The following is a 17,751-nucleotide window of genomic DNA, read 5'->3' on the forward strand; positions in this document are numbered from 1 at the left end:
TCTGAGAAAATTTTCAAAAACAGGTATTTGGCTTGTGCTTCAGAGATTTAGGTGACCTCCTGCAGAATTGCATGGTGTCGTTGCTTTTATGTGACACTTACATTATTAAATGCTTGCTATAAAATGAGAACACTGCCTTTCTTTACGGAAATAGATTATAGCCATCCACGGGGAATGGGATTCATGGTCAATACAGGTTAAATATAACATTTTGCCTGCAAACAGTTTATTAATCTCAGAGAGACAACGGCCGGAGGGGGGCTCACCCCCTGGGGATGCTGCACGTGGCATGGGGCTGGTCTGCTAGGGGTCTGCAGACCTTACCTTTGAGCAGTGGTCTGACTTGCTCGGAGAGATGTTGGAAACTGAAATATTTTATGTTTTGTTTGAACTGCTTATCTGGGAGGTGCCTTTGATTTTTCTGTAGGGGCTTCTCTGAGGAACAGGGAACTGAATCAGTGTGATACTGTAGCCTTGCTTCAAACAGCTCTGCTCTTAGGGACTGTTGGTGGAGAACATATTTCAGTGACTTTCCCTGCTTCCCCTCCAGCAGGGCCAGCCTGTTCTCAGCTGTGTGCCCTTGATGCTTAAGAGTCTTGTTTGCCTCAGCCCTATTTTGCTTGCTCCTAGAAGACCCCTGGGTTTTCCTGGGCCAAAACCATCGTGATCTTTGTAGTGAGGGCAGGTGCAACCTGTGCTGTGGGGGAGCCCGAGTCTTTGGGGCTCCATCTCAGCAAGGGCTGGTGGGCAGTACTGGACACCTTGGTTGTCTCTCCCTGCCGGCGGCAGACAACTCTTAGATGCCTCAGGAATGGTGACTGTCTTTAACCTGTTGCAAGTGTCCGCCGTATTTCTAACTCTTCTCTTCACTTTTAGACGCAAGAATCTTTAAACCCAAACAACTTAGAATATTGGATGGAAGATATTTACACGCCAGGCTACGACTCATTACTAAAACGTAAAGAAGCCGAGTTCAGACGAGCCAAGGTCTGCAAGATAGCTGCTCTGATCGCTGCGGCCGCGTGTACGGTCATTCTTGTCATCGTTGTGCCCATCTGCACCATGAAATCGTGAGCCCAGGGACTCAATGTTGTGGACGGCTGGTGACGCCCGATGTCTCCCTCTGTAGTTTAAGACCATGCAGCGGTCTGGCCACAGGCTGGGGAGAGAGAGATGAAATCGTGGAGGCTTTTCTGCACCTGCTGACCATGGTCTTCAGAAAGTATATATTCGAGAGAGATCTACCTTACCTGTTAGCTTTGATTTAATCACACACGGATGAATTTTAAGAAGTGCAATATCTTTTCCTACCAGAAGAATGTAATGGACTACCAGTAGATACACACTGAATTCCAAGCAAAAAAGTAAAAATAGAGAGAGAGAGAGAAGAAAGATTAATTGGTTGGATTCTTTCCATTTTGATGAAATTTCATGGCAGGGGATATGGTATAGAGGAAATATTTAATACATGCCTCTTTGAGGGAAGCTAAGGGAGATAAGATCCCTTAAGGGATCTCATCTCCTTAATGTCGTTGACCATTGCAGGTGAAGTAACAGGGTGTGTATTCAGAAAGGGGGTTACTTCTCTGCTGACTTTTATCAAGGGCTACCGACTTTTCATTCTTGCCCTTCTGTCATCATTATGATCTTCGTGGCAGATCTTCATGGAGACATTCTGGACCTTCTTCCTTGGGCCCAGGGTAGGAAGGTGCCAATCAGGCTTGACATGAGGTGTGCTCTCTGCTTAATAGGCCAAGGTATTGAGGCCAGGAGACCTTCCTGTGCCCACTCCACAGGGTGGGAGAGCTGCTTGCTAGCCATGTCCAATCTATATCTGAAAATCATGGCATCCCAAAGCATCATCCAGTCTTGGTTTGGTGTGTGGTCCCACCCCCTAAGCTTTGCCTCCTGGTGGCACCAGATATGCGGCTTCTCACACTTGGGTTGAAGAATATGGAACTTGTCCTTGTGCCTTGAAGAGTAGAGACAATGGCTAAACTTTGACCTTCGAACTCTAAACCATGGTTTCCATGCACCACTGATACCAGCCATTTCAGTGGCTTTAAAGGGATTTTTGAAAGCTTGTCAATAATATGATAAAGGCACTGATGTGTACTCAACTACCCCAACACCTACTCCAGAGTTTTGAATACTTGTCAGCAGTGCAAAAAAACTATTATCTATTTAACCGTCTATCTATCTGTATGTCTATCTAAATACTTTGGGTTTATTGTCTTCTCTGTTGACCAACCTGAGAGCAAGGTTTCTCTAGTGTAAGGAAGCCATTGTAATTTCATTAGAATTTGATCTTAGTTTCCCCCTGTTGAATGGTGCTTTGACACGACTGGACAGACAGACTCCTTTTCAACATTTGATTCTAATGTCTTGTTGCAGATTAAAAAGAACCGATTGACAGCAACTAGCTACCTGAATTCTTCTGAGAATAAGGTGGGATAAAAATAAATGTTCGTAGTAAGAATAAGCACTCTGGATAATATAATAAATTTCAGAAAGAGAGGTTTGGGAAGCATCTCTGATTTTAAAGCAATAGGCGTTCAGCATCCATCCTAAAAATTTCCACTAATGCTTAGCTTGCTGTGTCTAATGCTACTGTTCCCCATAAAGGGTAATCAGAACATTTCATGTTGTTGACATGTAAGGGGTGGATGCTTTCATCTGTAGTGAACCTTCATTTGTACAGATCTTCATGTAATCTATTTCTAGTCTCATGTTTATGTCTGCATTTTCAACCAAGTGACTGCAACTTAAGCCTTAGTATGGAAAACTGAAAATTTATAATTGAAAATGAAAAAAAAAATATATATATAACCATCTATTGTCAGAATTTTAGTCTCTTGGTGCTCTGTTTGGGTTGGGCACATTAAATAAGATTATTTCTTTCACCCCAAAGGGGATTGACTGGTATGGCTCTGGAACACGTCCCAGTCCCCCCACTCTCCCCTTGATCACAGATTAAGCCACAAGAGCATCAGAGAGAGGTAGTTCCCAGCCTCTTGCTCTGTAATTTGCAGAGACCATGGAGATGCAGTTACCCAGCATAAGAAAAATTTGTCCAATCCCAATCTGACTGCTTTATTTGCCAGGTGGGATCATGGTGGATGGACCAAACCACTCTCACCACTGCCCTTGGGTAAATCTATTCCTAATGGGCCCTGCTTGGGCCACGTGCCTCTGCTACCTAGAGAGGGTGTGGCTGTCAGCCCCACCCCATGCAAAGAAGTGAAGGGACTCTGTAGGATTTTCTTCTACTCTTTTCATATCTGGAGAGGTAGGTGAAGAAATTTAGTCTTGCTCTGAGTCCAGTGTAGCTTCAGAATTCAGCTCCACATCATTGTCACATAATGGAAACATCCAAACCTGATAATACCCCTGGGCAACCAGACAGTGAAGACCCCAAGGCAAGGTGGCTTCCTCTGGAAAGGGGTTACCCTTAGCCTGGTCACTCTGAGTCTGGTGTCGGCTTGAAGGGAATGGATGCTTGGAGTCTTGGGATCGAGATAAGGTGAAGTTCACAATTGGGTCCTTTCTCTCTGTTGACCCCAAGCTTGTTACACTTTCTTTCCCTGGATCCTAGACTCCTCAGTTCTTCCATCCCTCTATTTGCAGAAGGTGGCAAGACCAGAGTCTGACTGGGAAGGAACTTCTACCATTCCCTCTAAAATTTGCCTCTCATCTCCTGATGCTGTGAGCTCCCAGCAGGTGACATAGGGACTGGCCTATTTTCTGTACTGGGTGCCAAGTTCTACCACACTCTCTGGCATTTCCACCCGAAGTATAATTTCTTGTGCCTAAACCTAAAATCACTCCACTATCAGAATTCACTTCATTTCTCTTGCATTTAAACAATGAACAAGCAGATGTTATTAAGGGATTATTTTGAGCTTAAGTATCTTTCGCCAATAATTAAAATTGGAATCATTTCATCCTCATTCTTAGTCTGAATTTGCTTTGAACACAGCCTTGCAGAAAAGCCAAACAAAAAAAAAATTCCCAGCTCACATTTTTCAGATTCTTTACACCAGTACTCTCTTCTTTAAACTGAAAATAACAGTAAAGCAAATCGTACTTATATTACCCATTTCTAGCCGATCATAAATTGTTAGTATTTTAGGGCATGCAGCTGTGTGATTGCTATCTGCAAGGCTAGCTTAATAGATGGGCTGAATTCACTGTTCTGAATGTGCCGTAAGTTCTGATACCCTTATTGGAATCAGGGCAGTGCTGGTTTTGTTTACAGTTTATTAATATAAGAGCAATGGCACCTCATTTTTCTTAATGAAAAAAGCTCTGCCAATAGCAAACGATCCTGTTAAGCGGTATGAAAATTTGTGAATGTTGAAATTCAACATGCTTCATATTATAACCAACCTGCAAGAATACTGTGGTCAGTTGTGTGAATACCAAATGAGTATAACTGTATATTGTACTATGGAAATTTGTATTTAAAGGCAAAGATATTAGTAATTGTTGATATACTTGGAGAAAAGGGTATTAGATATTTATTAAGTAACAATGAGAAATGCAACAAACTTCCTTATTTATGCCTTATGAATAAAGGGGTGTGAAATATTAAGGTGAAGTTTTAGGCGCAAGACTCTAAAGAAAGGAGTATCCTTGAGGGCAGGGACTTGTCTTTTCTATGTTTGTTCTGTAACGCTCTCAGCACACTCTTGGTGCTTGATCACTGTTATATAATACCAATAACTAAGCACATTTTTAGATCTTTTTCCAAATGGCTTGTGTAAAATGTATTTCATGTATAATGGTTGGTTTGAAGCTATCATGTAAAATCTGCCTCTTCAAATATAATCGAAAATAAACTGAAAAATTATAAGATATCCTACTGATGGATTTTATTCCATGCCTAAATTATAAATGGTCAGTTTCATGTACAAATCATAAGTGTCCAGCGTGATGCTTTCTCACAGATGGAACACAACCAGATCAAAAACAACATTCGAACACTCCAGAAGCCTCCCGTCTGCCTCCTTCCAGTGAAAACCCGTTAAAGAAAAACAACTGCGCTGACTTTTAAGGGTATATGTCAGTTTTGCATGTTTTTAAGCTTCATGTAAATGTGTTCATGCAGTATGTACTCTGGTATCACTCAACATGATGTTGTGGAAAATATCCATGCTGTTGTGTGTGGTTGTAGTTTTCTCATTCTCATTGCACTAATTGATTGTGACTACAGCACAATTTACTTATTCATTCCCATGTTGATGGCCATTTGGGTAGCTGCCTGTTTGGGGCTATGAAGATGCTTATATGTGTCTTTTGGTGAATAAATGTGTGCATTTCTATAAGGCACCAGGAGTAAAACTGCTGAATCATGAGATGTGCTTATGCTCTGCTTTAGCAACACTGCCAAAAAGTTTTCTTTTTTTTACTTTTAAATATATGTTTTTTTAATATTATGATTTTTATTCTTTTTTCATTATAGCTGGTTTACAGTGTTCTGTCAATTTTCTACTGTACAGCATGGTGACCCAGTTACACATACATGTATAGATTCTTTTTTCTCACATTATCATGCTCCATCATAAGTGACTAGACATGGTTCCCACTGCTATACAGCAGGATCTCATTGCTAATCCATTCCAAAGGCAATCCATCCTGCTCCCTCCTCCTCCCCCTTGGCAACCACGAGTCTATTCCACGAGAAAGTCCATGATTTTCTTTTCTGTGGAAAGGTTCATTTGTGCCATATATTAGATTCCAGATATAAGTGATATAATGTGGTACTTGTCTTTCTCTTTCTGACTTACTTCACTTAGTGTGAGAGTCTCTAGTTCCATCTATGTTGCTGCAAATGGCATTATTTTGTCCTTTTTTATGGCTGAGTGGTATTCCATTGTGTATATGTACCACATCTTCCTAATCCGATCATCTGTCGATGGACATTTAGGTTGTTTCCATGTCTTGGCTATTGTTAATAGTGTTGCAATGAACATGAGGGTGCATGTGTCTTTTTCAAGGAAAGTTTTGACCAGATATATGCTCAAGAGTGGGATAGCTGGGTCATATGGTAGTTCTATGTATAGTTTTCTAAGGTATCTCCATATTGTTTTCCATAGTGGTTGTACCAACTTACATTCCCACCAAAAAAGTTTTCTAATATGGTTCTACCAACTTACACTCCCATCAGCAATATTTATGGGAGTTCCAGTTGCTCTACATCTGACTCAACAATTGGCATCATCTGTCTTTCTTTTTTTTTTTTTTTCCTGCTTTTTAGGGCCATACCAACAGCATATGGAGGTTCCCAGGCTAGGGGTTGAATCAGAGCTATAGCCGCCAGGCTATGCCACAGCCACATCAATGCCAGATCCAAGCCGAGTCTGTGACCTACACCACAGCTCACAGCAATGCTGGATTCTTAAGCCACTGAGTGAGGCCAGGGATTGAACCCGCATCCTCATGGATCCTAGTCGGGTTCATTAACGACTGAGCCACAAGGGGACATTGGGCGTTGTCTGTCTTTCATTGGCGCCATTTTGTTTGGTGTATAGTAGTATCTCCTTGTGTGTTTAATTTGCATTTTTTCAGTCACTAATAAGATTTGCTACCTTTTTGTATGTTTACTGACCATCTTTCATCCTATTTCACGGTGTGCTTGTCCACATTTTTGCCAGTGTCTATTAGGTTTTTTCTCTTTCGTATTAGTTTGTAGACCTTCTTTACATATTCTGGAAGTGGGTCATTTATCGGATATACATTATGCCAATGATTTTCCATTCTGTGAGCTGCATTTTCTACTCTGTTAATGGTATCTGTTTGATCAATGGAAGTTCTTTATTTTAATGCAGAAATGAATCTATCATTTTCTTCTGTTATGCTTGGCAATTTGAGTCCAGTTTGAGAAATCTTTACAGACCTCAAGGTCTTAAAGATGCTGAATGTTTTTTTTAAAGAAGCTTCCTTGTTTTACTCTTCATGGTTATATCTGTACTCCTTTTGGAATTGATATTTATCGCTGGTATGAGGTAGGGGGTTAAGATAAATTTTTTGCCCATTCGTATATCTGTTGATCAGCACCATTCATTAGAAAGATCATCTTTCCCCATTTGATATGTCTGTTGAAAGTCTATAGGTTTTCTAGACTTTTTATTCTGCTCCATTTGTCTAGTCATAAGTTCTGGTGTAAGCACAACATTGACATAATTTTTCATCCTAGAGACATTAGGCATTCTTCACTATGAAGTAAATGAATAATAGCTGACTTGGCCAGAAGCCTTAGCACATTTCTTGCTTGTGAAATCATATTATGGAGGATGGTAAAGCGAGAATTCATCTAGCTTCTTTTATCTCATTCTGCCATTCATAAATGTCACTGAGATCCCTGCTTGAGTCATTAAAGAAAAGTGATTAAACACGAGTCACAGCACTTTGGAAAAAGCAATTAATATCATGACACCTAAGCACAGAAAGAAGTCTCTGACGAGATCTTGGAGAATGTGAGGGCAGCTATACAATGCTGAGTATAAGAATGCTTTTTGGTTTTATAATAAAATATTCATTCAGAGCCACGAATCCAAAGTTTGCATATAGATTGACCAGACTTGGATTGAATTTTGCCTAAGAGCTCTGAAAAAGTGAATGAAGAAAATAATATAAGTAATCTTGGCAGGAAAAAATGTTTATCCTCCCTAAGAGGACAAATCAATTGCAATATGCTATTGTAAGGCATTTTAATCTGTCATTAATTTAGATTTCTCTCCCAAGTACTAGCAAAAGTCAATACTTGGTTAACTTACTTTACATTATTGAATGTACCTTTGTAAAAAGCATACACCACTTCCTAGTGCTCTAGAATTCAGGCTTTGCAGTGGCTCCCGTTGGCTTTTTCTATGGTGAGCCTGAATTATGGAGATTTTGCTGTACCTGGATTTGGTTTATGTCTTTGTTTTTTCTTTTAACAGCCCAGCTTGAAGCAACGCCTGATTCTTAACCTGCTGAGCAAGGCCAGGGATCGAACCCACATCCCCAGGGACACTTTGTTGGCTTCTTAACTCACTGAGCCACAACAGGAACTCCAGATTTGGTTTATGTCTTGACTAGCCCTTGTGGTGGAAAGAGGGGGAGAAGGTACACATGATTTTACACCGACATAATATTGTGTTACGTGAAAAATATACCAGTGTCTGAAAACAGGAAAACATTGGCCTTTCTGGCTGGAACCAGGTACTGCATTTCAACCCATGCAAACTGTCTCTTTGCTGTTTCAGAATTGACTTCAACTTGCAGCAGGTTTTGAAATTCCTGAAAGATTCATTAAATGTTGGACATAAAATTATTGCTAGAAATCAGCTGTGTGAGAGTGGTTAATTACAAATACACTGTCCTTTCATTTGTCGAGAACACACTTAATAAATTATTCCTAATAAGTTGCTGCGTAGGTACCCTGCTAACAGAAGAAATGTACATGTGATTTTCATGCTGGTGACTCACAGGCATGTTCTACATTTTAATGATTCTTGTATAATTTCAGAAGTCCCAGGGAGGGAGACTTTCCTAGCTCATTTTCTCTGGGACCAATGCTGTTTGATCTGGATGCCTCAGCTAGTCTAAATTAGCATTTTGTTGCTTTATTATTAAAGTTCAGTTTTCTCATTAGCAATGTATATGTGGCCTATATACTTTTTTCTGATCCAATTATTTCCCTATCCTTCACTTTATTCATTATCTAGTCCACTGATATTTATTAAGCGACTTGAATGTGCAAGGTGGTGGCTCGCGGCTGAAATACTGTCCCCAGGAGCAACGATGTCTTATACAGACTACATGCTTGATAAATATTTGTTGAGTGAATGAGTAAACGAATGAACGGATCAGAGCCTTAGATCTGAAGACTTGGAATTTCCATTCTCATGATGTGCAGATAGCAATCAAATAAGCAAACAAATAAAATAATTTCAAAGAGCAATGGGGTAATGAAGAATGATTTTCAACTTGGAGAGAAGTGGAAGCACTGCTTGAGTTAGGGTAGCACCATGAAAGGCTTCCTGGAGGATGTAGTGTGTGGACAACTGAGGATGAGCGTTTCTGACAGAGGGGACTCGCAGTGCAAAGATTCTGAGGTAGGAATGAGGACTAGGAAGGCCAGGGTGGCTTGAACTTAGTGAACTAGACCAGGGAATTCACTATGAGGAGAGATCAGTGAAGTAGGCAGGGGCTAGATTATGTAGGGACTTATTGGCCATGGTGAGGAGGTTAGGTTTTATTTTCAATATAATGGGAAGACTTTGGAAGGCAGGGAGATGCCATCGTTCATAATCTGATTCATATTTTTAAGAGATCACTCTGGCTGCAGTGTAGAGAATAAACTAAAGGGAAGCGAGGCTGGAAGCAGGGAGATGGGTCAGTCGTTGCAGTGATTCCAGCGGGAGATGGTGGTGGCCAGGCCAGGGCGAGGCAGAGGAGGTGGAAAGGACTGAACCTGCATTTGTATGTGCAGCCAACTAGACTTGCTGCTGAGGGGAATGACAGAATAACACAAGCTGATGAGAGATGTTCAGATTTTTGGTTTGAGGAATGGGTAAGTGGGGTACTGTTTAATTTCTTGGAGAAGGGTTTAGAAAGAACAGTTTGGGGATAGGGAATGGTATCTAAGGTTCTGTTTTAGACATATTCCCTTTGAGTTTTTTTTGTTTGTTTGTTTTTGTTTGTTTGTTTGTTTGTTTGTTTTGATCTGGTCTCTACAAGATGAAATTTGACATGTGAGGGTCAATGGTTTGGCTCCTGCCTACCTCTCCCACCACTGTCTATACTAAAGTATTTTATGCCCTAGATACCCCACATAGCCTGCTGTCTCAAACCCCTTCCTCTTCTCTGCCTAAACGATGTGGCTTTAAGACTCTATTCCACATTATTTTCTTTAGGAAAGCTGTATCAGTCAGATTAGGCTATGATATGCTGCACTAAGAGCAATCCTCAAACCTCAGTTGCCCGTAACAACAAAGATTTGTTTATTTCCCCTGTTGTACATTCATCATGAATCAGTGCAGCTGGATTTCAAGTCTTCTTTATTCCAGGAACCAGGCTAAATGAGCAGCCCCATATCCAGGACATACTTGTCACCTGATAGAGGGGAAGAGAAAAATGGCAGGAGCACATAATGGCTCTTAGGGTTTCTGCTCCAAAGTGACACACAATCCCTGCATTTACATTTCATTGCCAAGTCACAGGCCCAGACTGATGCCAATGGGGTGGAAAACAGAGTTCTCACTCATGGAAAACCTGAGGAGGAAGGAGTTTGGTAGCAAAGGGCCGTGGTTATTTTTCTAAAAAATAACTAATAGGAGCTCCCATTGAGGCTCAGTGGAAACGAATCTGACTAGCATCCACAAGGATGCAGGTTAGATACCTGGCCTTGCCCAGTGGGTTAAGGGTCCCATATTGCTATGGCTGTGGCATAGGCTGGCAGCTATAGCTCTGATTTGACCCCTAGCCTAGGAACTTCCATATGCTGCAGGTGTGGCCCAAAAAACAAACAAAAACCCCCCAAAAACAAAAAACAAAAACTAACAAACACTAATTATCATAGGAGCAGGTTAGATATGCAAATTCTTAGGCCCCACCCTAGATCTATTGCATCAGAAAATTCAGAGATGGGAGGAAGATGGAAGCCCAGTAAACTATGACTCAACCAGGCCTCCAACGGATTCTAATTCATGCTCAAGTATGAGAATTGCTGACTTCACCCACCTTCTCTGACTCTTCTTCCACCCACTAGGTCAAGGGCTGTTCCCCAATGGACTTCTACTTCTTTCACTGTTGTTGCTGCATCATTTGGAAGATCAAGCCTTTTCAATATCAAGACTGACATATGGTGGGCATGCAAGAAATATTTGGAGAACTATAAAACTAAACTGTCACTTGACCCACAGGAACAATGCAGCATTTGCCATCCTAGCCCAGCTCTGGGGTCCAGTCCAAATGCTCTTGGGACCTGTGTTTTATACAGGGTCAAGGAATTCCTAGAAGTCACTGTCTACACCCACCACTTGTCTTAGTTCATCTAAGGAACTTATTGTTATGCAGACATAATTATTTATTTTTAATACCAGAACGGAGTCTCCATAAATGCTACATTTTCAACACCCAGAACAGTGCTAAGCCCAGAGAACTTCAGTGAATATTTGTAGAAAGAAGGAATGGAGTATTTCTTAATATTTGTATTAAAAGTGAAAAAGCATACAAGTTGCCGTTTTTTAAAAGAAATGTTGCCTACTGTAGAAAGCATGTTATTAATGTGGGGTTGGACTACTCAGTGAACTTACAAATTCCTGAGGCTAAACTTCTGTAAATTAGCTGGAACGTTCTCCATTTGTAATAAAAAGAGCGTGAGACAAGATTTTTAAAAGCGATACATGTAATGATGATAAAGTTCCTTTACATAAGCACAGCAAAGTCTGCAAGACACATTGTTGTTCCAACAGTTTTCTCTTTCAAGGCTAAGATTTTAGTTTCGAGGAGGTGTCGTTGGTTAGAATCTCCAGGAAAAAGATGATGCGGCAGAGATTTTTTTTACTAGAGTTTATGGGGAAGTGACCGCAGGATGAGCAGCCTGGAGGAAAGAAGAGGTAGGACTGACAGCGGGAGGAGCTGGACCACTGTGCAGCTGCAGCAGAGGCTTGGGCCCAGCTCACAGGAGCTCTGGAGCTATTGTCCAATGTGGGCTTTTTTGCTTTTGCAGTGTTCAGAGGCACTGCCTCTGGGGAGATGGTGTGGCTTTGGGAGGGCAGTCTTCCTTCAGCTGAAAGCAATTCCCAGAGAGCAGCTCATCTGAGGGTTATCAGCCACCACCTCTCCAGCAGCTGAGGGACTGGAGCCAGCGAGGATCTGGGCAGCACAGCCCAGCACCCTCTACAGGAGCAGCATCACTGGCAAATTTGTTAGAACTTCACAGCCCCCTCAGACGATGCCAATGCACCCTCAGGCTAGAAAACCACTAGGCTGGAGGGTCTGAAGAGGGTTTTGGCCCCTTCAGAGGACATTAAGACTCACTTGCTTCTCGTTCTATAGGATGCCACTTGAAAACGGATGATTTTCCCTTCAGGGACCCAAATGTAAGATTAGCTTTGCTCTCAAGTTCCTGGGCCACCCCTGGAGTTGATTTGTAATGGAAATTAAAATGTAGAAAAAGGAAATGAATCGATTTTTCCTGGTGTTCAACAGTTTTCAAAGAAAGAAAGCTAGGAAATCAAGGGAAGAGATATGAATGTGTATGTGTGTAGGAACTGGATTTCCTGAGGTGTAGATAAGCAAAGAATCAGTTGGGGAAGAAATAGTGGGGATGGCCTTCTGCTTCTAGGTGGCACTGTTAACACAAGACAGCTTTGTTGTCCAGCGTCACAGTGGAGTGGGAACGCGTTCCCTGTAGGTCAAGTGTGTTTACTAGGTAATTATTTATGACTCAGGGAGTAGTTAACACAAATTTAGAGAAATTTGCAATATGCAGCATATATGTTCCGTGCACTAATTTTTCATGAAAGCCTCCAAGCTGCACTATACTAAAATCTTTCCTCTTTTTTCCTACGTTCTAAGAAAAATTAAATTAATCTTTATAACTACCATAATTACCATTGTACATCGCATTTGTGCACCACTGGAAAGTTTTAACAATCATATTATGTGAAGAATGCCCAGTGCAGCAATTGTGTCTACTATGCTACTATTTGTATAAAAACAAAGGGGCCAAAAAGAATATATCATTGTGTTGTTATCTATATACAGGAAACATTGTTAGAAGGATAACTAACTAATGACAGTGATTACACTTTGTAGAGGGATGGGATTTGGAGGTTAGGGAATAGAAAGGGAGAAAGTTTTCACTACATATCTTTTGTACTTTTTTTTTTTTTTTGTCTTTTTAGGGCCATACCTGTGGCATATAGAGGTTACTGGGATAGGGGTCCAATTGGAGCTGTAGCTGCTGGCCTACACTCCAGCCACAACAACACCAGATCTGAGCCGCATCTGTGCCCTACACCACAGCTCACGGCAACACACCAGCTCCTTAACCCACCAATCGAGGCTAGGGATCGAACCTGGTCCTCATGGATACTAGTCATTTGTTTCTGCTGAATCATGATGGGAACACCTCCTTTGGTATTTTTTTGAAGTTCCAACTACATGAATGCATTACTATTTAAAAAATTTTTAAGAAAAAATTTAGAGTGTTTTCCTGTATCCTCAGGAACCATGAGAAATAAGTGTTAGCATTTTCATTTTACAAAGAGCCATGCACTTACAAAAGATGAGAACTTAACCTTAGGCTTCTCATTTCTGCCACATGCTTTTTCCATAAACAACTGTGCTTTGCTATTCACAATAGCCAAGACATGGAAACAACCCAAATGTCCATTGACAGATGATTGGATTAGGAAGATGTGGTATATATACACAATGGAATCCTACTCAGCCATAAAAAAGAATGACATAATGCCATTTGCAGCAACATGGATGGAACTAGAGACTCTCATACTGAGTGAAATGAGTCAGAAAGACAAAGACAAATACCATATGATATCACTTATAACTGGAATCTAATATACAGCACGAATGAACCTTTCCACAGAAAAGAAAATCATGGACTTGGAGAAAAGACTTGTGGCTGCCTGGGGGGAGAGGGAGGAAGTGGGAGGGATCAGGAGCTTGGGGTTATTGGATACAACTTGGAATGGATTTACGAGGAGATCCTGTTGAGTAGCATCGAGGCACTATGTCTAGATACCTATATTGTAACAGAACGAAGGGTGGGGGAAACATGTATACATGTAAGAGTAACTTGGTCCCCATGCTGTAAAGCAGAAAAAAATTAAAATAATAAAACAAGAAAAAAAAATAAAACAAACAAACAAACAAAAAAACAATTGTGCTTTGAATTTTACTTACATCTGAAAGTGCTGAGGTGCAGTATCATATCTCGGAAGACATTTGTACTTCTCAGAACTAAAACCCAAGCTCACTGAGGCAACGTGCGTTTTTTACATTATTTTTATGGAACTAAAAGTCTGTTTCTTCAGAGAAAGTCAAAGTAATATCCGATTCAGAGGCAAAGGACAAATTTCCTTGAAATTATCTTTTGTTATCTGAGGAAGATTGCAGTAAACCATGAAATTTACTAGGTTATGAAATACAGAGCTGCTTTTTTGGTTTGAAGAGTCCTTGTAGTCGCCTAAAGGAAATATGGTCTAAAAGTTTAGTTTTCTTTTCAAGGATGAGTGTTTTTTTTTTTTTTTTTAAAGACACCTGCATAAGCTTGCACTCTGGGGCATGGCTCCATCAGGTTTTCTTGTAGAGGCACTTATGGAAGAGTCTGTCTTATCTTCTGTTTCTAGAAATGGGGTCTCTTCAGAATTTAGTTACCATGTGTGCCTACCTAGTAAGCATGGCAGGTAAAGAGGAGAGGAGGGTGATGCAGGGGGGCAAGGAGGGAGCTTAGCTGTCAAATAAGGTCACTCTTTTCATCAGTTGAATTCAACTCAGGAATTCATCCGAGCGAATTTACCACCTTGAGAAAGTCATCGAAACTCCTTACAAATCTGTAAAATGGGAATCATTCCTACTTAGGGTCACTGGAACAATTAAAATGGGAAGGTAACCGGTATAGTGCCTGGAGAAAAGTATGTTTAAAGAGCTATGGTAGGAGTTCCCATTGTGTCACAGCAGAAATGAATCTGACTAGTAACTATGAGGTTATCGGTTCGATCCCTGGCCTCGCTCAGTGGGTTAAGGTTTTGGCATTGTCATGAGCTGTGGATCCTGCAGACACTGCTTTGCTGTGGCTGTGGCATAGGCTGGCAGCTGGAGCTCTGATTCGACCCCTAGCCTGGGAACCTCCATATGTGGCAGGCACGGCCCTAAAAAGCAATAAAATAAAATAAAATAAAATAAAATAAATAGCCATTGTTCCAGGTGTGAAGCTTCAGGGCTGGGGTTCGCTGCCTCTCCATTCCCCTCCCTCCACCCATCTGTGAGATGGGAGCAATGCCGGACTGCCATGAGAGCTGACAATGGTAATTCTTGGTAATGCTTCTGGAGGAAGGTCCCCCTTTCTCTTGCCCTAGCAGCAGCCGTCTCCTCAGCAGGTCTGCCATTTCCAGTCCTGTTCCTTCCAGAGACTCTTAGCAAGAAGAGCCTGATCATCGGCTCCCTGCTCAAAGACCAAAGACAGCAATCTAAACCCAGGCAGTGGGAGCCCCTTCTAGGTAGAGAGGTGCAAAAACAGCTGCCCAGACCTGGGACCTTGGAGGGGCCCTGAGGCCAGAGGCATGGAGGTGACGTCACCACCTGAGAGGCAAGGACGGTGGTGGCTGTGGAAGGGGTAAGGTTTTCCCACACACACCCTGAAGCCCGAAGATAGAGCCCTGCAGAGGATTCACATTGGGGACCGTGAAGGACGTCCTGAGGAGGACCAGGGAAGGTCGCAGGTTCGAGGTTCTGGGGAGGAGAAAATTTGAAGAGTCAAAGTAAGAGATAATGGCATGTCCCTTGTGGCGAGGCAGGTTAAGGATCTGGCTTTGTCACTGCAGTGGCACAGGTTTGCTCTCTGGCCCTGGAACTTGTACATGCCTCCAGTGAGGCTTTAAAAAAAACACAGAGATAATGATGGAGCACTGGTTACATGGGAAAACACCCAGCACGCATCACCACATAGCTCTCAAAACCATCACCCCGTCAGGTGGGTGATCCTTGAAGCCCCGCTTCATAGATGATGTAACTGAGGCTTGGAGAGGGAATGTGACTCACCCAGGGTGGCACAGCTAGGGAGGGGCTGATCTGGGCTTTGAGGTCAGGCCTCTGCTCTGGCCACCCCTCCACTCCTGCCCCTACTGAAGGGGCGGCACTGGCACCAGAACTGGGAGGCACTGAGGGGATGCAAGTGACCTGGGCATGGAGGACCCTGCCAAAGCCATGCTCGAGTGTCATTTAAAGAGGCCGGAGGTAGAGCAGGTTGAAAGTTCACTGTGAGGTGCAGGAGAGGAGGAAGTTGGAGATGAAGAGTAATACTATAAATATTGTATGAATATCATAAGTAAAGAGAAGGGGGTGGGCGATGGAGGGGCATTGTCAGTGGAGGCTTTCTTTTTTTTAATTGTTATTTCCCCAACACAATTTTTTTCCCCCACTGTACAGCATGGTGACCCAGTTACACACACAGGTGTACATTCTATTTTCTCCCAATATCATGCTCTGTCATAAGTGACTAGACATAGTGCCCAGTGCTACACAGCAGGATCTCATTGCTAATCCATTCCAAAAGCAATAGTTTGCATCCATTAACCCCAAGCTCCCAATCCATCCCACCCCCTCCCCCTCCCCCCAGGCAACCTATTCTCCAAGTCCATGATTTTTCTTTCTGTGGAAAGGTTCATTTGTGCTATATATTAGCTACCAGATATAAGTGATATCATATGGTATTTGTCTTTCTCTTTCTGACTTACTTCACTCAAGATGAGAGTCTCTAGTTCCATCTGTGTTGCTGCAAATGGCATTATGCCATTCTTTTTTATGGCTGAGTAGTATTCCATTGTGTATATATACCACATCTTCTTAATCCAATCGTCTGTCAATGGACATTTGGGTTGAGGCTTTCTTTAGGAAGCAGAAGGTTTTGCCCTCGTTACTGGTCAAGTGGCAGAAGCCCAAGCAGAGAGAAAGGTTGGTGTTTTGAAGGAGAGGGACCCAGGCCCAGATGGAGGGCATGGCTTGGGGAAGAACAAGCATAGAGAAGTGGACAGGTATGGAGCGCCCGCTGAGGCTCCCCCACTCCTTACCTCATTTATTTACTTATCCCAGACTCAAGGGATCGCGTGCTTTGGATGAGGAAATTCAAGATCGGAACAGACTGAGGGACCTGCCCACATTCCCAGACAGAAAGCGAGCAGGCTGGAACCAGACCCACGTCTGCGGACCCTGGAGCCTGTGTGTGCACTTCCTGCCTGCTGGCTGTGCTGCCGCTACCTCTGCGAGTTGAGGGAGGCGGAAGACATGAAGGGGACAGGGAAGCGAGGAGGCTTGTTGCTGGGAGAGACAAAGAAGAGCTGGGGAGGGCAGCTCGGGAGCGGCTGGTATGGGAGATTTTCCACCGGCAGGCGCCTGGGGAGCCTGGCCAAGGCACTCAAGGCCAGGCTGACCAGGAGCAGGGCTCAGAGCCCAGCCAGGAACAGGGGCCGCACATGTGGGGCTGGAGGTGAGAGGCCGGGGCACTGCCTGGTCTCTTCTCTCAGTCAGGTCAGGATGATGACGTGTGCGATTCTAAGGATGCACGTGACTATGTACCTAGAAGGTGTGTGGGTTTCTGTGTTGGGGGAGCGAGAGTGTGCGTGTGTGGGTGTATGTGTGAGCGGATGTGACTGTGTGTATGTGTGTGACTGAGCACACGGAAGGCGTGTGAATATGTGTGCGAGTGAGCCAGGGATGGCGAGTCCGTGGTGGGGCAGCGTGAGTGTGTGTAAGCTGTGTGGGGTGCATGCATGTGCTTGGTAAGTGGGGAGGAACAAGTCATCACCCCTTTGGCACATGCACGTAGGAGAGGAAGATGCCCTGGGATCTTGTAAGAAAAAGCTCTTAGTCCTGGGGTTGGGGGCAGTGATAAGGGCTTTCAAAGAAGCACTTCCTGGACGTGAGCATCACCTTTGTGCCCTCCTGGTGCCCACCTCAGTGTGGGACACTGTGCCTTTAAGGAGGCCTCACCCACAGGGAAGGACCCTCCCGTAGCCC

General features: G+C 42.9%; 1 protein-coding gene across 4 annotated transcripts in view; it reads left to right on the forward strand.

Moving 5' to 3' along the window:
- The window catches only part of MINAR1 (membrane integral NOTCH2 associated receptor 1), a 39,057-nt gene extending 34,198 nt beyond the window's left edge, over nt 1-4,859 (forward strand). For 3 of the 4 annotated variants that reach the window (XR_014810303.1, XR_001303880.3, XM_013988990.3), the window contains one exon: nt 877-4,859. Coding sequence is in view for 1 of the 4 variants with exons in the window: in XM_013988990.3 (XP_013844444.2) it covers nt 877-1,074 (198 nt within the window). In the remaining 3 variants the exon portion in view is untranslated. The remainder of the gene's footprint in view (nt 1-876) is intronic. The other variant, XR_014810304.1, reaches the window with a different exon arrangement.
- Nucleotides 4,860-17,751: the final 12,892 nt, after the last annotated feature.

This window comes from Sus scrofa, chromosome 7 (assembly GCF_054392235.1).
Source record: "Sus scrofa isolate SSC_HxYL_T2T_F1_AM1 chromosome 7, Sscrofa_HxYL_maternal_Yorkshire_Landrace_v2.0, whole genome shotgun sequence".
In the NCBI taxonomy this organism is placed as follows: Eukaryota; Metazoa; Chordata; class Mammalia; order Artiodactyla; family Suidae; genus Sus; species Sus scrofa.